Source organism: Aphis gossypii, chromosome X, assembly GCF_020184175.1.
Source record: "Aphis gossypii isolate Hap1 chromosome X, ASM2018417v2, whole genome shotgun sequence".
Classification (NCBI taxonomy): domain Eukaryota; kingdom Metazoa; phylum Arthropoda; class Insecta; order Hemiptera; family Aphididae; genus Aphis; species Aphis gossypii.
Genome location: NC_065533.1, coordinates 60451063 through 60468957, shown reverse-complemented (window position 1 = coordinate 60468957; position 17895 = coordinate 60451063). Strand labels below are relative to the sequence as shown.

The 17895-nt window shown below is 28.3% G+C and overlaps 1 protein-coding gene across 1 annotated transcript; it reads left to right on the top strand.

Moving 5' to 3' along the window:
- Window positions 1-2426: 2426 nt before the first annotated feature.
- Window positions 2427-16769, top strand: LOC126551698 (uncharacterized). Its single transcript, XM_050205707.1, has 4 exons — window positions 2427-2571; window positions 10738-10818; window positions 14915-15121; window positions 15591-16769. The coding sequence occupies exons 2-4, from the start codon at window positions 10741-10743 to the stop codon at window positions 15843-15845; spliced, it is 540 nt and encodes a 179-aa protein (XP_050061664.1). The 5' UTR covers window positions 2427-2571; window positions 10738-10740; the 3' UTR covers window positions 15846-16769.
- Window positions 16770-17895: the final 1126 nt, after the last annotated feature.

Genomic DNA, 17895 nt, shown 5'->3' with positions numbered 1-17895 from the left:
CAACTTTTACTCAGCTTTCAATTTTTTTTTTTTTTGGAAATTATATTAACAATTTAACAACTGTCACTCACATTTTTATATTATGTTACAGGTGGTGTTTGAATATTTTTCCTATGCATACGAATCGTTATGTACATTATATCTTTAAATAAATTTACTTAAATAACTTAAAATGTATTCAAACAACTTAGGTGTCTAATTTTTTGTTTAATATGTGTGAGTAAAAATAAAGTATAGTTACAAATAGGTACATAGTTGTATTGATTTTGATTAATTACTTAAAATTAACAAAAAACGATTATGTATTTAGTATAAATGATAATGAAAATTGTAGATATTTAGTATAGATATTTATTACCACGACGTTGAATTTTATATAATCTATATCCTGCAACGACTAATGAAAGAAAAATATATTTTCTATGCTTAGCTATTATCTGGATTCTTAATAATTCCAATATACATATACTACACAACTTCAGGTCGTTATTCAAATACGATATATTGATATATTTATATGGACATATTATTATACTATTTTCAATTTTGTAATAAGTATATAGATACAATATTTAACTTATAGTTGTATGAATATTGAATGTATAACACATTTTAACAATGTTCAACATGTGCAATATATTTTTTTAACACTTTAGCTATTAACTGCCATATTTAAATGGTTATTACCTAATTATTTAAACTAGAAGTAACAGTGTCGTTCATAGGGAGTAGGTATATTTAAGGTGGTTGATACTGTGGGCTTAGCCGGTAGGTAATTGACTTACAAAAGGCCTCAGCGAAATCCTTAATTATTCACTCATAAGCTATATTGAAAATAACATATTTTTAGTTTAACGCATAGGGTAGGTACTTGTATATTATGAAAACATTTAAATTTTAGTCACGCTTAAGCGTATAAACAGTCGTCGTAATAAAATGAATTTGCATTTCGATTAGGAATGGAATGCCGAAAATGCGGTCAATATTATATATATAATATATTTATGAACATTTTAATGTTCATCATAATGACGATTAGGATCGAACAAGTAGAACACTTTTAACTAATGACGATCCGACATAATTCATCATCGTAATTCGTAGACCTCCAAACAATATAATATTATTAATTATGATGTATTTTAAAATATAACCTTTATATGGATATAGGTGGTTCCGTACGTTTTGCAACACCATGTCTCGAGTAATGCGCGTAATGGATTTGCGACAGAAAGGCGAGATAGTGAATAATTGTCAACTCTAACTCATTAACCGACACAATATGATCTTGTTAAATTAATAACTTCTATTTTCTAATGTCATGATATTATTTTCTGTAGTGGTGGAAATAAACAGATTCAAATACGAACACTTGATCAATATACTTAATAATTATGTGCGCGTATGATTCGATTAAGTAATTGTACATTTCAGTCCCTAATTTAATTGCATATTTTGTGATTTTTCAATGTTTAGTGCTTTTTTGGACTTTTTGAGATTTTTTTGCTTTTTATTTTTTTTTTGAATCAAAATCGGTATTATTTTATGAAATTATATTTTCCCAGTACAAGGTTTTAGATTTTCGTCAATCGAATAATCAAATAAATTGTAGATGTATAGATTAAGTAGGTAAATAGGTCGATTACACTAATACAACGCCGTACAATTACATCGATAATATTAAATAGATTATAGGTATAATGTTAAATAGACTATTACGATGATTTCGAATTAGGCATTTGGTTCTAATTTTTGTTATCTGCTTATATTGTTGGGATTTTTTGGTGATTTCTAATGTAAGATTTCCTTCTTTTTTTCCATCTTTTTAGTGCATATTTAGCAATATTTAAGGTCATATTATAGCGCATGCAATTTTAAGTGCTAAAAAATTCCAACTCTGATATTGACTGTGTATATAGATTTTGGTAAAATGTACATAGATATGTTATGACTTTATGAGTTATGAATTCGCTTCAAGAGAATGATTTACGTCTATATTTTAATAATCAATAAAACACTTAATTTATTTAACCTGTAGCAATTTTGTAACTGTGAAAAAAATGTCGGGGGGAGGGGATCCAACATGTTTTTAAATATAAATATTAAATATTAAACACTTGTCATTATTACGTTAAAATAGAAAATTTGATTAGAATTATCATTATTGAAAACATTAGTCGTTATTATAATATTCAATTTAAATAATAGTTAATTATGATTGAAACCCGATTGAGGACCTTTTACCTATTAAAAATATATTAATATATATTTAATTAATTTGAACGTAAAAAAAAATTGAATACGTATAGATTATGGTATTATGGCTTCACTGTTCACCTAGCCACATGCCGTAAAATGGTGGGGAGAGTGGATAGGCGGCTTCTAATCTGTCGTCGTTGGTAGTCGGTAAACAATTTCGTTACAAATTATATTTGGGCTCACTAGTTTGCCAATGTCTATCGTAGTAGATACACGTAACAGATTAACTCAGTCTCGTTTTTGAGTCATAGCTGCGAGGTACTGTGAAACTGCGGAAGATTACAATCGTCACTGTTCATCTTGTGTACTAAGGTATGTCTGTTTTATTTATATAAATAATAAACTATTATTTTATTTACATTTTAACGACGTAAAGGTTGGGTGAGAAGTATGGAAAATTAGGCATTTAGAATAGAAAGAAAAAATATTAGGCATAGGCTATATTATTACTTAATTAATTATACATTATAGTTAAGTTTTTTATTTACAAGTATAATAAAGTACTATGCATTGCTTTACATGACTTATAAAGTTATAAGTTAAAATTAGGTTTTTGGTGAATAAATTGAGTCTTGTTAATTATTGTATTATAATGTTTACGGCAACCAATTTATGAACAAACTGATTTCTTTATTTTATAATAATAATTTTTATATATTTATTATATATATTATGTGCATTTTTAATAGTTAAAAAACCAATCGTTAACATTTGAAACTGTATTTTTAATATTGTTTGTCTTGGCTTTATTTCTTGGAATATTTCGTATAGGTATTATATACATATATTATGAGATACATTTTCAATCTCATAGAATTTAATAATATATTCAATATAATTTATAATGATTAGTTTATATTATATATATTTATACTCCATATGAATATACTATACCTAGCCCATACTATTTATAGTACCTATGCATGAATGTAATATGTCATCGGACCCCTAACGGCTCCAAACAGGGGTTATACTCTTAACAGTCTTAACCCTTAAAAAAAATATTTGTATAGACAATTTTATTTTACAGAAACATGTAATTACGTAATTGTGCTATTATAAAATTATTTATAGGCTGAATTAAAATAAGTATTAATTACTAATGTTATACCTACCCAATTATTGGCGTAAAAGTAACATAGTTTATAGAATACTAGATGTGCCTCGCTCTGCTGTGAAATTCGGTCTAAGTGAAATTCGATCTAAATGATATTCGGTCTAAGTGATATTCGCTCTAAGTGAGTACCCTAGGTCGGAGACGGGACTGTAAAGAAAATATCGTAAAAAGTCTAGTAGTCACAATTTTAGTTAACCTAACCTCCGGTGGTTTGGGAGGAGCCGATGGGGTCCTAACCTAACCTTCGAGGGGGGTCGGTGTGCCTCGATTTCTGGGCTGGTGGAAGCCGCCTTTGGCGCCTTCGAGGGGGGTCGGGTGAAAATCGTGTTATCAGGAATTCGATGGAAAATTGTAATCGGGTGTCTAGAAAAGAATTAAGTGTCTAGCTATTAGTCCTAAACTGGCGTAATACTGTTTCCCATTGCATGCCCTGTCTTTTTGTATATAAAAAAATGTATTTAGCGAAAATGGTAGTTGAGTGTCTAGCTATTATTAATCATCACATCACGTAACTAAATCTGTATCCTAAATCTATATCTGACAATACAATCCACTTGCGCCTCCGACGTCGAAAGTCTAATGTTGTATTATAGGATAAAAAGTATAAAGTCGAATAACATATTTTGAGCATTCGAGTCGAGTTGTCAGTTATCATTGGGAAAAATCGAATTAAACGCCATTAAACCCACCCACCACGTAGGCAATCCTACTGCGTCGGATCGCGGACAATGTGTGAATAGTAGGTTATGATACCAATATATATAATATATATGTATATGAACAATCTCATACCGTGTCCCGTCGCATGCCTGGTTCTTTTTTTTTATATTATAAAATGTATTTAGTGAAAATGGTAATTGAATGTCTAGCTATCAGTCATCATAATATGATGTAAATCGATGTCCGAAAGTTAAATCCATAATTGTCATACTTCCTAATGTCAAAGTTCAGATGTTATTTTTGATATAAAAGAAACTATAAAACATATCAGATGTCATAAAAATTGAAAACATAACAATTCAAAATGTACTCCCTTAACGCGTTATAGTAATACACTTAATAATATGTATATATATATACTTATAATAATAGCGGCCGGTGTGCCTCGCTCTGCTGTGAAATTCGGTCTAAGTGAATACCCTAGGTCGGAGTCGGGACTGTAAAGAAAATATCGTAAAAAGTATAGTAGTCACAATTTTAGTTAATCTAACCTCCGGTGGTTTGGAAGAAGCCGAGGGGGTCCTAACTTAACCTTCGAGGGGGTCGGTGTGCCTCGATTTCTGGGCTGGTGGAAGCCGCCTTCGGCGCCTTCGAGGGGGTTGTGTAAACATCGTGTTATCAGGAATTTGATGGAAAATTGTAATCGGGTGTCTAGAAAGAAATCATACACTAAAAAAGTAAGAAAAGTACTGAAGTGGAGTAAATAAATACGAAAAATGGTAATTGAGTGTCTAGTTATCAGTCCTAAACTGGTGTAATACCGTTTCCCATTGCATGCCCTGTTCTTTTTGTATATAAAAAAATGTATTTAGCGAAAATGATAGTCGAGTGTCTAACTATCAATCATCACGTCATCACGTACCTAAATCTATGTCTGACAATGCAATCCGCCTGCGCTTCCGACGTCGAAAGTCTAATGTTGTATTGTAGGATAATAAGTATAAAGTCGAATTACATGCGAGCATTCAAGTCGAGTTGTCAGTTATCATTGGGAAAAATCGAATTAAACGGCATTAAACCCACCACGTAGGCAATCCGACTGCGCCGGATCGCGGACAATGTGTAAATAGTAGGTTATGATACCAATATAGTATAATATGAACAATCTCATACCGTGTCCCGTCGCATGCCTGGTTCTTTTTTTTTATATTATAAAATTTATTTAGTGAAAATGGTAATTGAATGTCTAGCTATCAGTCATCATAATATGATGTAAATCAATGTCCGAAAGTTAAATCCATAATTTTCATACCTCCTAATGTCAAAGTTCAGATATTGTTTTTGATATGTAAGTGTAAGAAACTATAAAACATATATTATTTTTTTAAGTATTAAGTAAAAGATAAATATTTTTAATTTATAAAACATATCAATTCAAAATTACGTACTCCTTAAACGCGTTGTAGCGTACTACACGTCTACACTTTATATGTATATATACTTATAATAATCGTAATAATATGGTATTGAAAAAAATCGTAGACGTATGTATTTATCGTATAAGAGAAAGCAATAGCTTTAATTTTCAAAATTCAAATTAAAAAATCAAAAACTAACTCGAAAAAAAATGCAAAAAATTGTTGGATACGGGCGGAAGAGACGTTAATTAGAGCGTCGCCGTAAAAATGCGCCAAAGGCACAGCCAGAGAGGGAATCGAACCCGCTCTACCTCCTATTACCTACCACGGGGAACTTACGCCTTATCCTATCGACTACAGTTTAAGCTGGATACTGATGCCGAATCTCGAGCACTTAAACCGTTTCTGTGTTGCGACGAATTTTTCGTTCAGCTCAGTTTTAATTCGTATAATTCGTGTGTAATAAAGCTTAATTATTTTTATTAATTATCTATTTAATGTATATCTGTAACACTACCTACTTAAATACCTTAATCATACATCTATTTAAAGTATTTAATAATAAATCTACAAAATAAGCCGTTAACGTTTCTCAAAGCAACGTACAGTTGAAATACTCATATCTATAGGTATTTTTATAACATATTATAATCATGTACCTACACGAACATTGTATTGTTTGGTGAAATGTCGTCTAGAAACACACAGCAAAAAAAAACAACCAACGGTTGAATATAAAACAACATCATTTTGTATTATAATATACAAATTATCAGACAGATCGGAAAAAACAGTCGAATAAAAACAAAAAATCGAAGGAAAACGTCGTCGTACTCGGAAGAACCCAAAACGCACGGAACGGAACGGAAAACGTTCGGAAAAGTATGAAAATCGTAAAAAAAGCGAACATTTTTCGAAAAACCGCATAATAATCGAGCGAAAATCGAAAACGCGTTAAATACGTATAAAATACTATAACAAAAGTGTCATAAACATTTCCTACAGAAACTCTTAGGTATGATTAAGAATATTTGCAATTACAACTTTGACTTACCTAACTATACCTGTACTCAACTCTTTCAGGGGCTTTTATATTATGAGACATATCAATTTTATATGTAAATGAAGAGTATGCCATCATATATACCTGTATAATAATTCCATATAGTTCGTGTGTAATAAAGCTTATATTAATATTAATTGTCTATTTAATATAACGTTTCCCAAAGCAACGTACACTTGAAAATACAACAACATATTTTAATATAACAAACAGCCGATAAAAAAAAAAAATAAAAAAAAAAATCGAAAAAATAATAAAATCGTCGAAAACCCGCGTAATAATCGAACCTAACCTAAGAAAAACGCGTTATCGAGACGGCGGCGTTGGAGAACCGTCTGTTTTCGCGATAACGACGGCGGCGGGCCATGGAAGAAAAAAACGGCGACCGAGGCGCACTCTTTTCATAGTGAAACGAACTATTGTTCACGCTTTATTATATAAGATTCTTTTCGCACCAAACAAATTGTATTTTAAATAAAAATATTTGAATTATTTGTAATAACCCATTTAAATAAACGCATTAAATACGCTTTTTTAACATCATCATGTATGTTAAACAAACTCGTTTGTATTGAAATAATATTTGTAAGCTTTTAAAACTAATGTATGTTTAATAGTAAATATATTGATTTACCTATTTTTATATATTTACTTATAGATACCGATAAATAGGTATACACGAGCTAACTAACTCTCTATTTAGTCTTCTATAATTCATAAAGTAGACAAAATGTAACAAAATATTTTATAGTTAGGTACATAGGTACACTTATTATTTTAATATTACACTGTACTACAGATCGACATTGAAAGTTAAAAAACTTTATGTATTTTAAAACACACTATTTAAATATGGAACGTGAATTTGGTTTTTATAACCGTTAATATGGTTTGTGTAATGTTTTATGGAGCAACAAAACTTTTTTCAAAAGAAAATGAAAGATAATTTTCATGGCTATACGTATTAATGGTTACAACAATTGTGTAAAATAAATAATATAGACTATCTAGGATCTTGAGAACAGTCAAACTCTCAACTGAATTATATGTTTAATGTAATGGTAGAGACGTTATCTGCACCCAAATGACCCAAGTACCTACCGTTTTATATCAAAATGCTCTCCAAAATTCCCCGCTCGGGGCCCAAGCCCCCCTGGCCCCCTCTAAACAATCACTGTGCAGTGGGTATATTATTTGTATACAATTTTAGTTGTTTAAAGTTTTTTGAATTACTAATCGATGTTATGTCATTACAGTTAGGAGAGTAAAATTTTTCGTATAGTTTTTTTGTCTGTATTTTTATGTAGGAGTAATTGCGTCTTCCCATTAACATTTATAAACAACCACGCACGTGTTGTTTTTAATTGGCTTGCACCTCGTACAGGGGCGCCCGGAGAGAGGGGCCAGTGGGTGCCATTGCACCCACTGAGATTTTTTAATATACAAAAAAATAATTATATTATATTATAAAATATTCAATTTTTTTCTGATTTTTTTTCTAAAAACCAATAATCACGTAAGGTAAATTTTCACAGAATAATATTATGTCCTTATGTCTTATGACGATATTTAGTATATTCTTATACACTGTGTCACTGTGTATGGTATAATTATTATTATATCTACTATCTAGACTATATATTTATATTTAGATGTCAGAACAAAATATACGGGAATTACCCGAAAACAAGTAACACTCTCCTCTACTATTTGATTCATAATTTTCATAATTTTTTGCATTAAATTTTGAGTTATGTTTATATAATAAAGTAAATATATGTTAAATATATAACATGCATTTCAATTTGCACCCACTGAGCTGATTTTCTGCGGGCGCCCCTGACCTCGTACGATTTATGTAGATAAATCTTCCAGTTTTTTTAATGTTTGCATGTTCGGGATTTTTCTGTAGCCCAACACTCACCCAGTTTTATGTGTGAATTAACAATACATACATAATGACGATAATGTATTATAAATTTGTGTGTGTGTTATATAAACATGTAATGATGACATTCCTGTATACATACTCATACGTAAATAATATGCATAAAAATGTATACCGTGTCTCATTGTATTTGCAATTTTCGGAAAAAATACTTTTTCTCAACTGAATATTTTTTTAATATATTATTCTATCGGGGACTATACTTACTATTAGATCTCATCATTATTTTATAAATTTAAAATGAATAAACTAAAATGTTTATTACTATATTTTGCCACTCTTTTTAATAAGTATAATTTTTGACAAAGTAAAAGAATCAGTTATACAGACTAATATTATAATTAAATATTATACTTTATAATAGCTTTATAATTATACAAAGCAAAGCCTTCGATATATATTCATACGTGCACGCAAAAACTGCATAATGCATCATAGCACTGTGTAGTGTGTACACATATTATAATATATAGTAAGCTCACGTTAAAATTTTAATACGATGATATCTCTAAACCGTTTTAAAATTATATTTTCTTCTACCGAATATCATGGTCTTTACTGGTGACATGTACCTCATACGAATACCCTACCCATAATACAATATTATGTATAATGTATACACAGTAATATACACTATACAGTATACACGGTATTCCTCCTTAATCATTTATTGGTGACTACAATAGGTATATATATAATGATTATACATATATATAATCACAACTACAATATAATAAATAAAAAACGAAAAAATAACGTATTTAATATAATATAATATAAAAATATATACATATCATGATATGAACGTATACGTTATTTTAGCGTTTTTTATTTATTACTTTGCAGTGGTTATGTGTATATACAATATTTTTGATATATTATATACATATAGTATATATATTATATATATTAAAATATATTATCTTTTATCACGGGTATAGTATATATACGCTAGCGTTTATAATATAATATTATAATGTATAACCATACATTATAAAATGGGTGAAATTATTGTTATTACCTTGCATGTGCAAGTTTACCTATATGAACGTATCATATAATATAAATAGTAAATAGGTATCTGTATAAATTATGTATATTATTATATGATGCTACTTGTATATGTATCGCAGTGTGAGACGGTGAAACGATATACATGGACGATGAAAATATTAAACTAATAAAAATATTATTATATTATAATATAATGTTGATCAACATAAGAATTCGACATTTCAACAAGTCATTTATATAATATATATAAATAGCGACGAAATTCGACCTCATTATATAGTGTTGAGAGGGTAATAGTATTATTTGACAAATTCATTTTTTCATTAATTTAATACATTTTGTTATTACCTATAATGTTCTACATCTCGAGAAAATAATTGATCCTATTTTCTTTTCAATTTCTAGTTATATATTTATAAAATCACTGACAGGAATTGAAAATCTGAAGTTTTCGAAAATAATAATAATAGTATACATTTCATTTGTTTGTTATCTATCTCGCAGAATATTTGGTATAATTATGTAATACGTAGATATAGGCATTATTCATGGACTATAACAGAATTGTAATACCTAGTACTCTATTAAAATACAAGTATTTTATGTTATACTAAACAAACTTTATTTGTAGTAACTTATTATTAGAATAAATGAAGAATAATATAGTGCACTGAATGACGTTCTCGGAATTCTTTAGAAGGGATACGAAAACATTTATTGCTAAGTTAGCCGTTTGGTCTCTTAGTCTACACAACCTCTCACGATAACAATATAATGTATATTAAATTTCAATAAATATTATGATTCGTATTATAAAAGTAAATACATTTTTCTTGGTAGTTGTACCATGAAATCAATATGTTTTTCGTTATCAATAACCATAAAAAAAAAGATTCCACTATAAGTCTATACTTATAAGTTATAAGTTATAACGTGATATTATACACACAACTGACCTTTTTTATGATTATTTTCCTATCATGAATAACAAATTAAATTTGATAAGAAAAAAAAGCTACTATCTCTAAAGAAATTTTTACATGAATCATTATGACGTAATATTACAGTATAACACTATAGTACTATACACACCCACTTCGAAATAACATGCTAAGTATTTATATCGCCGAAAAGTTAGGACTATTAAAAACCGTTTGAATCAAAAACAAAAATTATTACACAATATGTTATGACAAATCATATTATTCTGGTTTAGAACTACTTATTTACTTATTATTATTATTATTTTTTTTTACAGACCATGGCACCCAAAATCATGTTGCTGATCACCTTGTCGGTTGCGTCCGCAGTGTTAGTCTCGGGCGCTTCCCTGGCGTTTGTAAGTACACTTGAGCCATATACATATATATTTATAAATATTATCCACCGTTTAAACGTAATAAAAACTTTTCGTCTGTCAAAAAAAAAAATCTAAACTTTGAAAACATGCACATGCACCACGGGGGAATCTCATTTACATTTTGATTGCCCCAGAAGCGACCGATTAATAATAATTAGTAATATTAATACCTCTACCGCGGTATATAGTTCGTCACGTTTCCCAGGCGGATCTCCTATTACTCGACGTTTTTTCAACACACGTTAAATTAATCGTAACTCATAATTTATGTAGGTGTGTATACATGTAAATTTAATATAGTCAAAATATACGTACATACTATACAATTAATATATAAATTGTGCCATTGTATTATGTGTAATAGAAAAATTATGATTCCTGGCTACTGTTGTATAATAATAATAATAATGTATAGTATTGGCTATAAAAACGCTGATGGAATCGTACGGGGTAGGTACCGGTTTCATGAGTAAGACGGGGAAATAAATAAATAAACAAATAACGATTTGCTGAAAAACGATGACAGATCCAAAAAATATTTGACCGTCCGTTACAATATTTATATCATATAACAAATTACTTTATGACGTACACGCGGTTCGCCTGGTAGACCAGATCACGTTTTGGAATGCACTTTTACTATTGATCGCCGTTGTACATAATTTAGTGGACAATCTTTAATATAAAATACTGATGTATGTAAATCAAAAATCGAACGAGTAGTTTTTCAATTATTAAAATGTTAGTATTAAATACAATAGTCCTCGACAATATTGTTTTGCAAAAATATAAATAGTTGTAACACCATTTTATCTATTATTTACTTATTATATATACTCGGATTATTTTTAATTCATGAAAATATTAATTACTAAAATTTTCAAATTACCATAACCCTTGCATATCTTTTAAACCCATTTATATTTACCATTTATTCATAATGTACAATGTTAAAAAAAACGGGTAAGTGGGTACCGCTCTGCTGTACATTAGGTGCCGTGTAGATCACTATTATATATTATAGAAGTGTTAAATTTGAATCCAAAGATAGTTATCATATTTTTTTATATTATTAAAAAATCAATTTAGTCGAAAACTGGTTTTGCGTAAAAATTCTTATTTTCCCGCCACTTTTTTTTTTGTTTTTCTCGAATTTTTTGAAAACTGTTGGAAAATGTTTACTTTTGACCTGTATAAAGCACCAAGGATATTCACTTTTCCATCGGAAACCAACCCCAAAGTTTGAAATTGAAGCATTGTATCGACTAGTTATGCTGTACACAGACATAAAAAAAATACACATCATTGTAAAATCAATACATTCATCACTTCGTTTAGAATCTAAAATTTAAAGACTACTTGTCCGAATTTTGATTTACAGTAGAAAATGAGGGTTGTCTTTTGAAAACAAAATTTTGCACCTAACTGCACGGCACACTCTTTAAAGAGTACAAATTATAATTTCAAATATATTTAAAAATTTTAAAAATCAGATTTTGAATAATTGCATTATTGCAAAAGAAAAAAATGCATTACCATACTTGGTGAATCATCCTGTATATATAGTTATGCATAGTTATTTTCATGTCGAGTCAATCGACTTGTCTCGGTATCGATGAATTTTATATTTATGTCAATCTGATGATGAATGTAATATTATTACTATTTAAATATGTAATATATGTGTATGAGATCTTAAATAGACCTCCCCTACCAAAGACATAATATACCTAACTAATGTATTTATATTATTGGTCCGAAGCTTTTGTCAACAACAATTATAATATTGGCAATATAAAATATTGTAAGATCGTAAACCGTACTCACCGCATTGAAATTAAGCGATCTACGAAACTTTCAAGTTTTTCGGCTATAATATATCACGCATCTCTCGGTGGTAGTCTCATTCAATATTAACTGAAAGAATGTATATGTTACGGTAAAAATACGAATACCAGTTAAACCTAGGATACACAAAATAGTTTTGTCAAACCCCGAATGATTTTTATTGTTCGGACTTAAACAAATACGATTTGGTAAATCTTAGGATAAACAACTAGTGTTGGTAAAAGTACGAAATCTTTATCAATTACCTATGTGATATTTTTTCCTTTGCTTTATATCCGTATATAAAAATAATAATAGTTACTACCTATTTAAGTATATTAGGTACCTATTATATTATTAGCTACTACCTACTAGTATATTTAGATAGATACACAAATTTTTATTATTATTACAAATTATTTTACTGCGTCTGACTTTGAGAATTTCCATTGCCAATCACGCACTGCAGTGGACAATGTTTCAAAAGATAGTGCTTCAGAATAAAACAATATAATATTATATAAAATATATTTTGTATTGTTTTAATCAATAAAAAATAAATGGGAATAAAAAAAAATAAAAATAAATTTATTAATAATTTTTTTTTTTTTTTCATTAAATAAATAAATATACATTATATATATATTATTTTTACATTTATATTATTAAATATAATAAATTATTATTATATTAATAAATTAATTATTATTTATATTATAATTAATATTTAAGGACTTAAGATGCACTTTATGAGGTAATTTACTAATTTATTACTTTTTTAGTTATGTAAATATTTTATGAAGTTTTATCAAGCATGGAAAATAAGTCCACTTGCAAGTAACTACGTTCGAGAACGTCATGCGAGTGACTCCAAGTTAAATAATAACAATAATTATTTTAATATATTATGTAAAAGTTTAAAGCAAAGGAAAAAAAATTTACATAATTGGTATAGATTTCGGACTTTTACCAACGCCGGTTGTTTATCTTAAGAATCTCGTTTGTTTAAGTCCAAACTACGAAAATCATTCGGGGTTTGACTAAATTATTTCGTGTATCCTATGTTTTACCGGTATTCGTACTTTTACCGTAGCATATGCCATATATACATATTACGTATATTAATTATTGTGTAGTAATTCTATTACCGCGTATGGTTCGTTCTTTTTTTTTTCATTTTATTTTCTTTCGAAACAAAATCAATTGTACTCACTCGTTTGAACAAATGCATTTGCATTTATTATACTACGTACACATCTTCACTTTAGGACTACATACATATATTATACATATTACATATACCTAATACAATACTTTTAAATTATCTGCACTGGAGCTTTGCAATGGGTTACTCGTATAGTTTCAATATTTTCATGGTATGTGAGCATTTTGAAAACACCGCAATTTTTTTATTAAAAGTTAATACTTATGTGCTGCTGACAGTTTAAAATTGAATTAAAAATAAAACGACACATAAACACAAAATATTTTATGCATGATTTAAATATAGCTACTTGTATAATATATATAGATAACGCATTTCAATATTTTAATTATTGTTAGGAGGTATAGTTTATCTTTTAAAGAAAAAATATTTAATCGTAATATAATTGGGGAAAAAAAATGACAAGAAAGAGAATGTATCAGCAGTTTTTAATATTCACAATTTTTTTAATACATTTGTAATAAAAAATAAAATGATTCAAATGTACCTAATTCTTTTTATTTATTTTAATCCTAATTTATTACCATAAATTGAATATTATCAGCGATACTATGTACAAATATAATATTATTGTAGTTTAATACTCTAAACGTTTTGAAAAACATTTTTATAGAAACAAAAAATATATAAAATTGTTAAATATAAAAGTTTTATCTATCATAAAATAAATAATTTTATTTGTTTGTTAGATCATTGCCATTTCATTAATATAAATATATTTATTTAGTATAAGGGCTAATAATAATGGAAAACTTCGATTCATGCTGCGTTTTGTCGTTTAATTAGTTTGTTTTTGATATTTGATATTTGTTATTGTTGTTTTTGGTAATTTGGTATATTCTAGGTAATGGTCAATAAACCTGTTCCATAATTTTTAGAATAAAATAGGATATTTATCTACTACTCATGTAAGTACGTTTTGATACGTGCGCTGATCTGTAAAATAATGTGTTTTATACTTTAATGTCCATTTTTTAAACTTATTAACATTTATTTAAATTGTTTTTTTTTTTTAATATATAGCAAGAACGCAAAGCCATAGTTGTTCTCAAGGGACCCGGCCAGGTGAACGGTAACGTGACATTTATCCAGGCTAATCGCGGTGGCCCGGTTACGGTAACAGGAGTGGTGTCCGGTCTTACCGAAGGACCACACGGTTTCCACGTTCACGAGAAGGGAGACGTGAGTAACGGATGCTTATCCACCGGATCGCACTTCAACCCACAAGGGGTGAGTAATAACACGTTAAATCTGATAAAATAAAATATTACAATATTTTAATGTTTCATCAAATTTGGAACAATAACCCTTATAAAAGGTAATTCATTTTTTTTTATGTACAAACATCATTAGTACTTTTAAAATACAATAATGGATTATCATAACTAATTGAACATTAATTTAACCCATTTTACAATGTTTTCCCACCCCAGATCCTTTAATAATACGTTTCGGATATAGTGTTGACGATTGAAGAGCTATAAGTTGTTTTATTATAAGGACAACACAGATTTTTTGGCTTTTGATGATCCGGGTTTGCTATCTTAGCGACTATCTCGGTTATTATGTGTATCTACATTCCCTTAGTGGCTTAGTGTAATATTATCTAAACTCTGCTGTGAAATAGATAAAATGTATAACTGAGACGGCACCATTATATTTTTATATTATACTAACATATTTATCGTTTTTTTCGCAGAACAAACACGGTGGTCAAAATGACGAGCCGAGACACGCCGGTGACTTAGGCAACATCCAAGCGGACAACACGGGGGTGGCGAAATTCTCTTTCTCGGACCCCCTCATCTCGCTGATCGGTGCCCACAACATCCTTGGTCGCGCCGTGGTCGTGCACGCCGACACTGACGACATGGGCCGTGGAGGATTCACCGACAGCCTGACCACTGGACACGCCGGTTCCAGGGTGGCATGCGGAGTCATCGGAATCCTGTAGACACACTGCACAATTATTTATATTCACGCACAGCGCCGGATTGGCAAGAAATTACTAACCAGGCTGTCCACCTAGACTCCTAAATAATTTTTTTCTTAACCTATACAAATTTTATTAGTATATAACAAGATTTAATTTACAGACCCTTAATGTAAATACAAACACTACTATTTCTTTCTCTAATTTTAAATCAAACATTTAAACACAAGGTATTATAATATTATACAAACAACATGAGTAAAACTTTAATAGTTTATTATTATAATTATTACTAAGCAATATTATTGTAAAATATCAAAACATAAAAATAAATTTGACGTCACATAATTTTTTTAATATTTTTAATTTAGCTATTAACTCTATGATGTCTTCATTTTTGATGTTTTGTAAAATGTCTTTCTCAATATTTACTAACAAAAATGTATCCATTTTGTCTTGCGATAAACAATTTTTGAATCTATTTAGTATGTACCTATTTTAATATTGAAAACGTCGTTTTACAACGTACTTACGTGTAAGACAGTGTTAAGATAAATTTATACGCTAAAAATAAACTTGATAATATATGTTATGGAATTTAAATTGTAGATTTGTAAAACTTGAAAACAACATAAATACAATCTTTACATTTATTTTTGTTTTCATCAATTTTTTTCTCATTATCGTCATATTGTAATAATTTTTTCTGATTATCATCATTAGCAAGTTGTTTAATTGTAGACCTTTTAGAAGCAAAATCTTTAATTTAATCGATAAATGTTTCTATAGGTAAGGTATAGGATCAATTTTGTTTAAAATACTTGTTAGTTTGATAAGTCTTTTTGCTAAATCGATATGGCTTAAATTTAGAGCTGAAACAAAATTAGAGGGATTTAAAATTGGAATACTTGAAAATATTTGTTATGTGCTGTTTATAATTTAATCATAAATCACATTAAATACGTTAATACTATATTTGTTTACTTGGTTTATTGTTGGATCGTCTTAACTAATTTCTCCTGCCATTATTTTTTTTCTTGAAATCTTATGTTATTGACAGTAAATTTTTGTTCACCAGTTTCAAAAGTATGCTGTTATAGTGTTGTTATTAGAGTGAAATTTATTATAAAATTTAAAGATAAAATTATTATCTAGGGCCCCACGTATCCTTTTATTGATATTGTTATTTTTAAGAAGTTATAATCATTTTAAAGTAATTCAACATCCTCTAAGTTAATTTTTTTCAAGTAATTTTCCCATTACTGACTGCAATGAATTTGGTAGGTACTACCGAGGCCAGTTTTTATACAACAATGCACGTTATTAATTATTATTGTAAGATAATATTAAATATAAATATAACCTAACATTATTTTTTATGTATAGTTATACCTAACAGAATATAATATACAATTTATTACTATGTATTATATATTTATATAGTATGAATCGGATTATACAATATATTGTGTAATATTAAATTTATTAAAATCTAGATAAAATTAAATACATCATGCAACACAATCTGCAACAAAACCAATAAGATACATCATATAAACTGCGGCATTTTATATACTTTCTATATATATACTACATGTGTATACATATCGTTATACGATAATCTATATACACGTTTATCATTTAATTAGGTATAAATGTATAATATGTATTGATACGTGTTATGACTTATGACAACTATTAGTGTCTCTTAGTACCTACAAGGCGTATAAGAAATATTAGGTGTAAAAATAAAGAAAAACCAATTTTTAAATATATAATAAAATATAAAAAGGATATTATTATTAAAAATTATAAATAAATAAATAATAATACAATAGGTATCTGATTAAAATTTGGTCGTTTATTCTTATAGGTAGGTACCTATATTTCCATATTATACTATTTTTATTTTTCGTTAGCTAATAATTTAAAAATCTGTAATAGTACCTAATAACTATTACAGCTAAATATTATTTTTATATTACCTTTTGACTTATCTATATTGTATACATTTTTACATGTAGTTTGATTATAGAACGATATTATTGATTATTTGATTATTTAGATTATT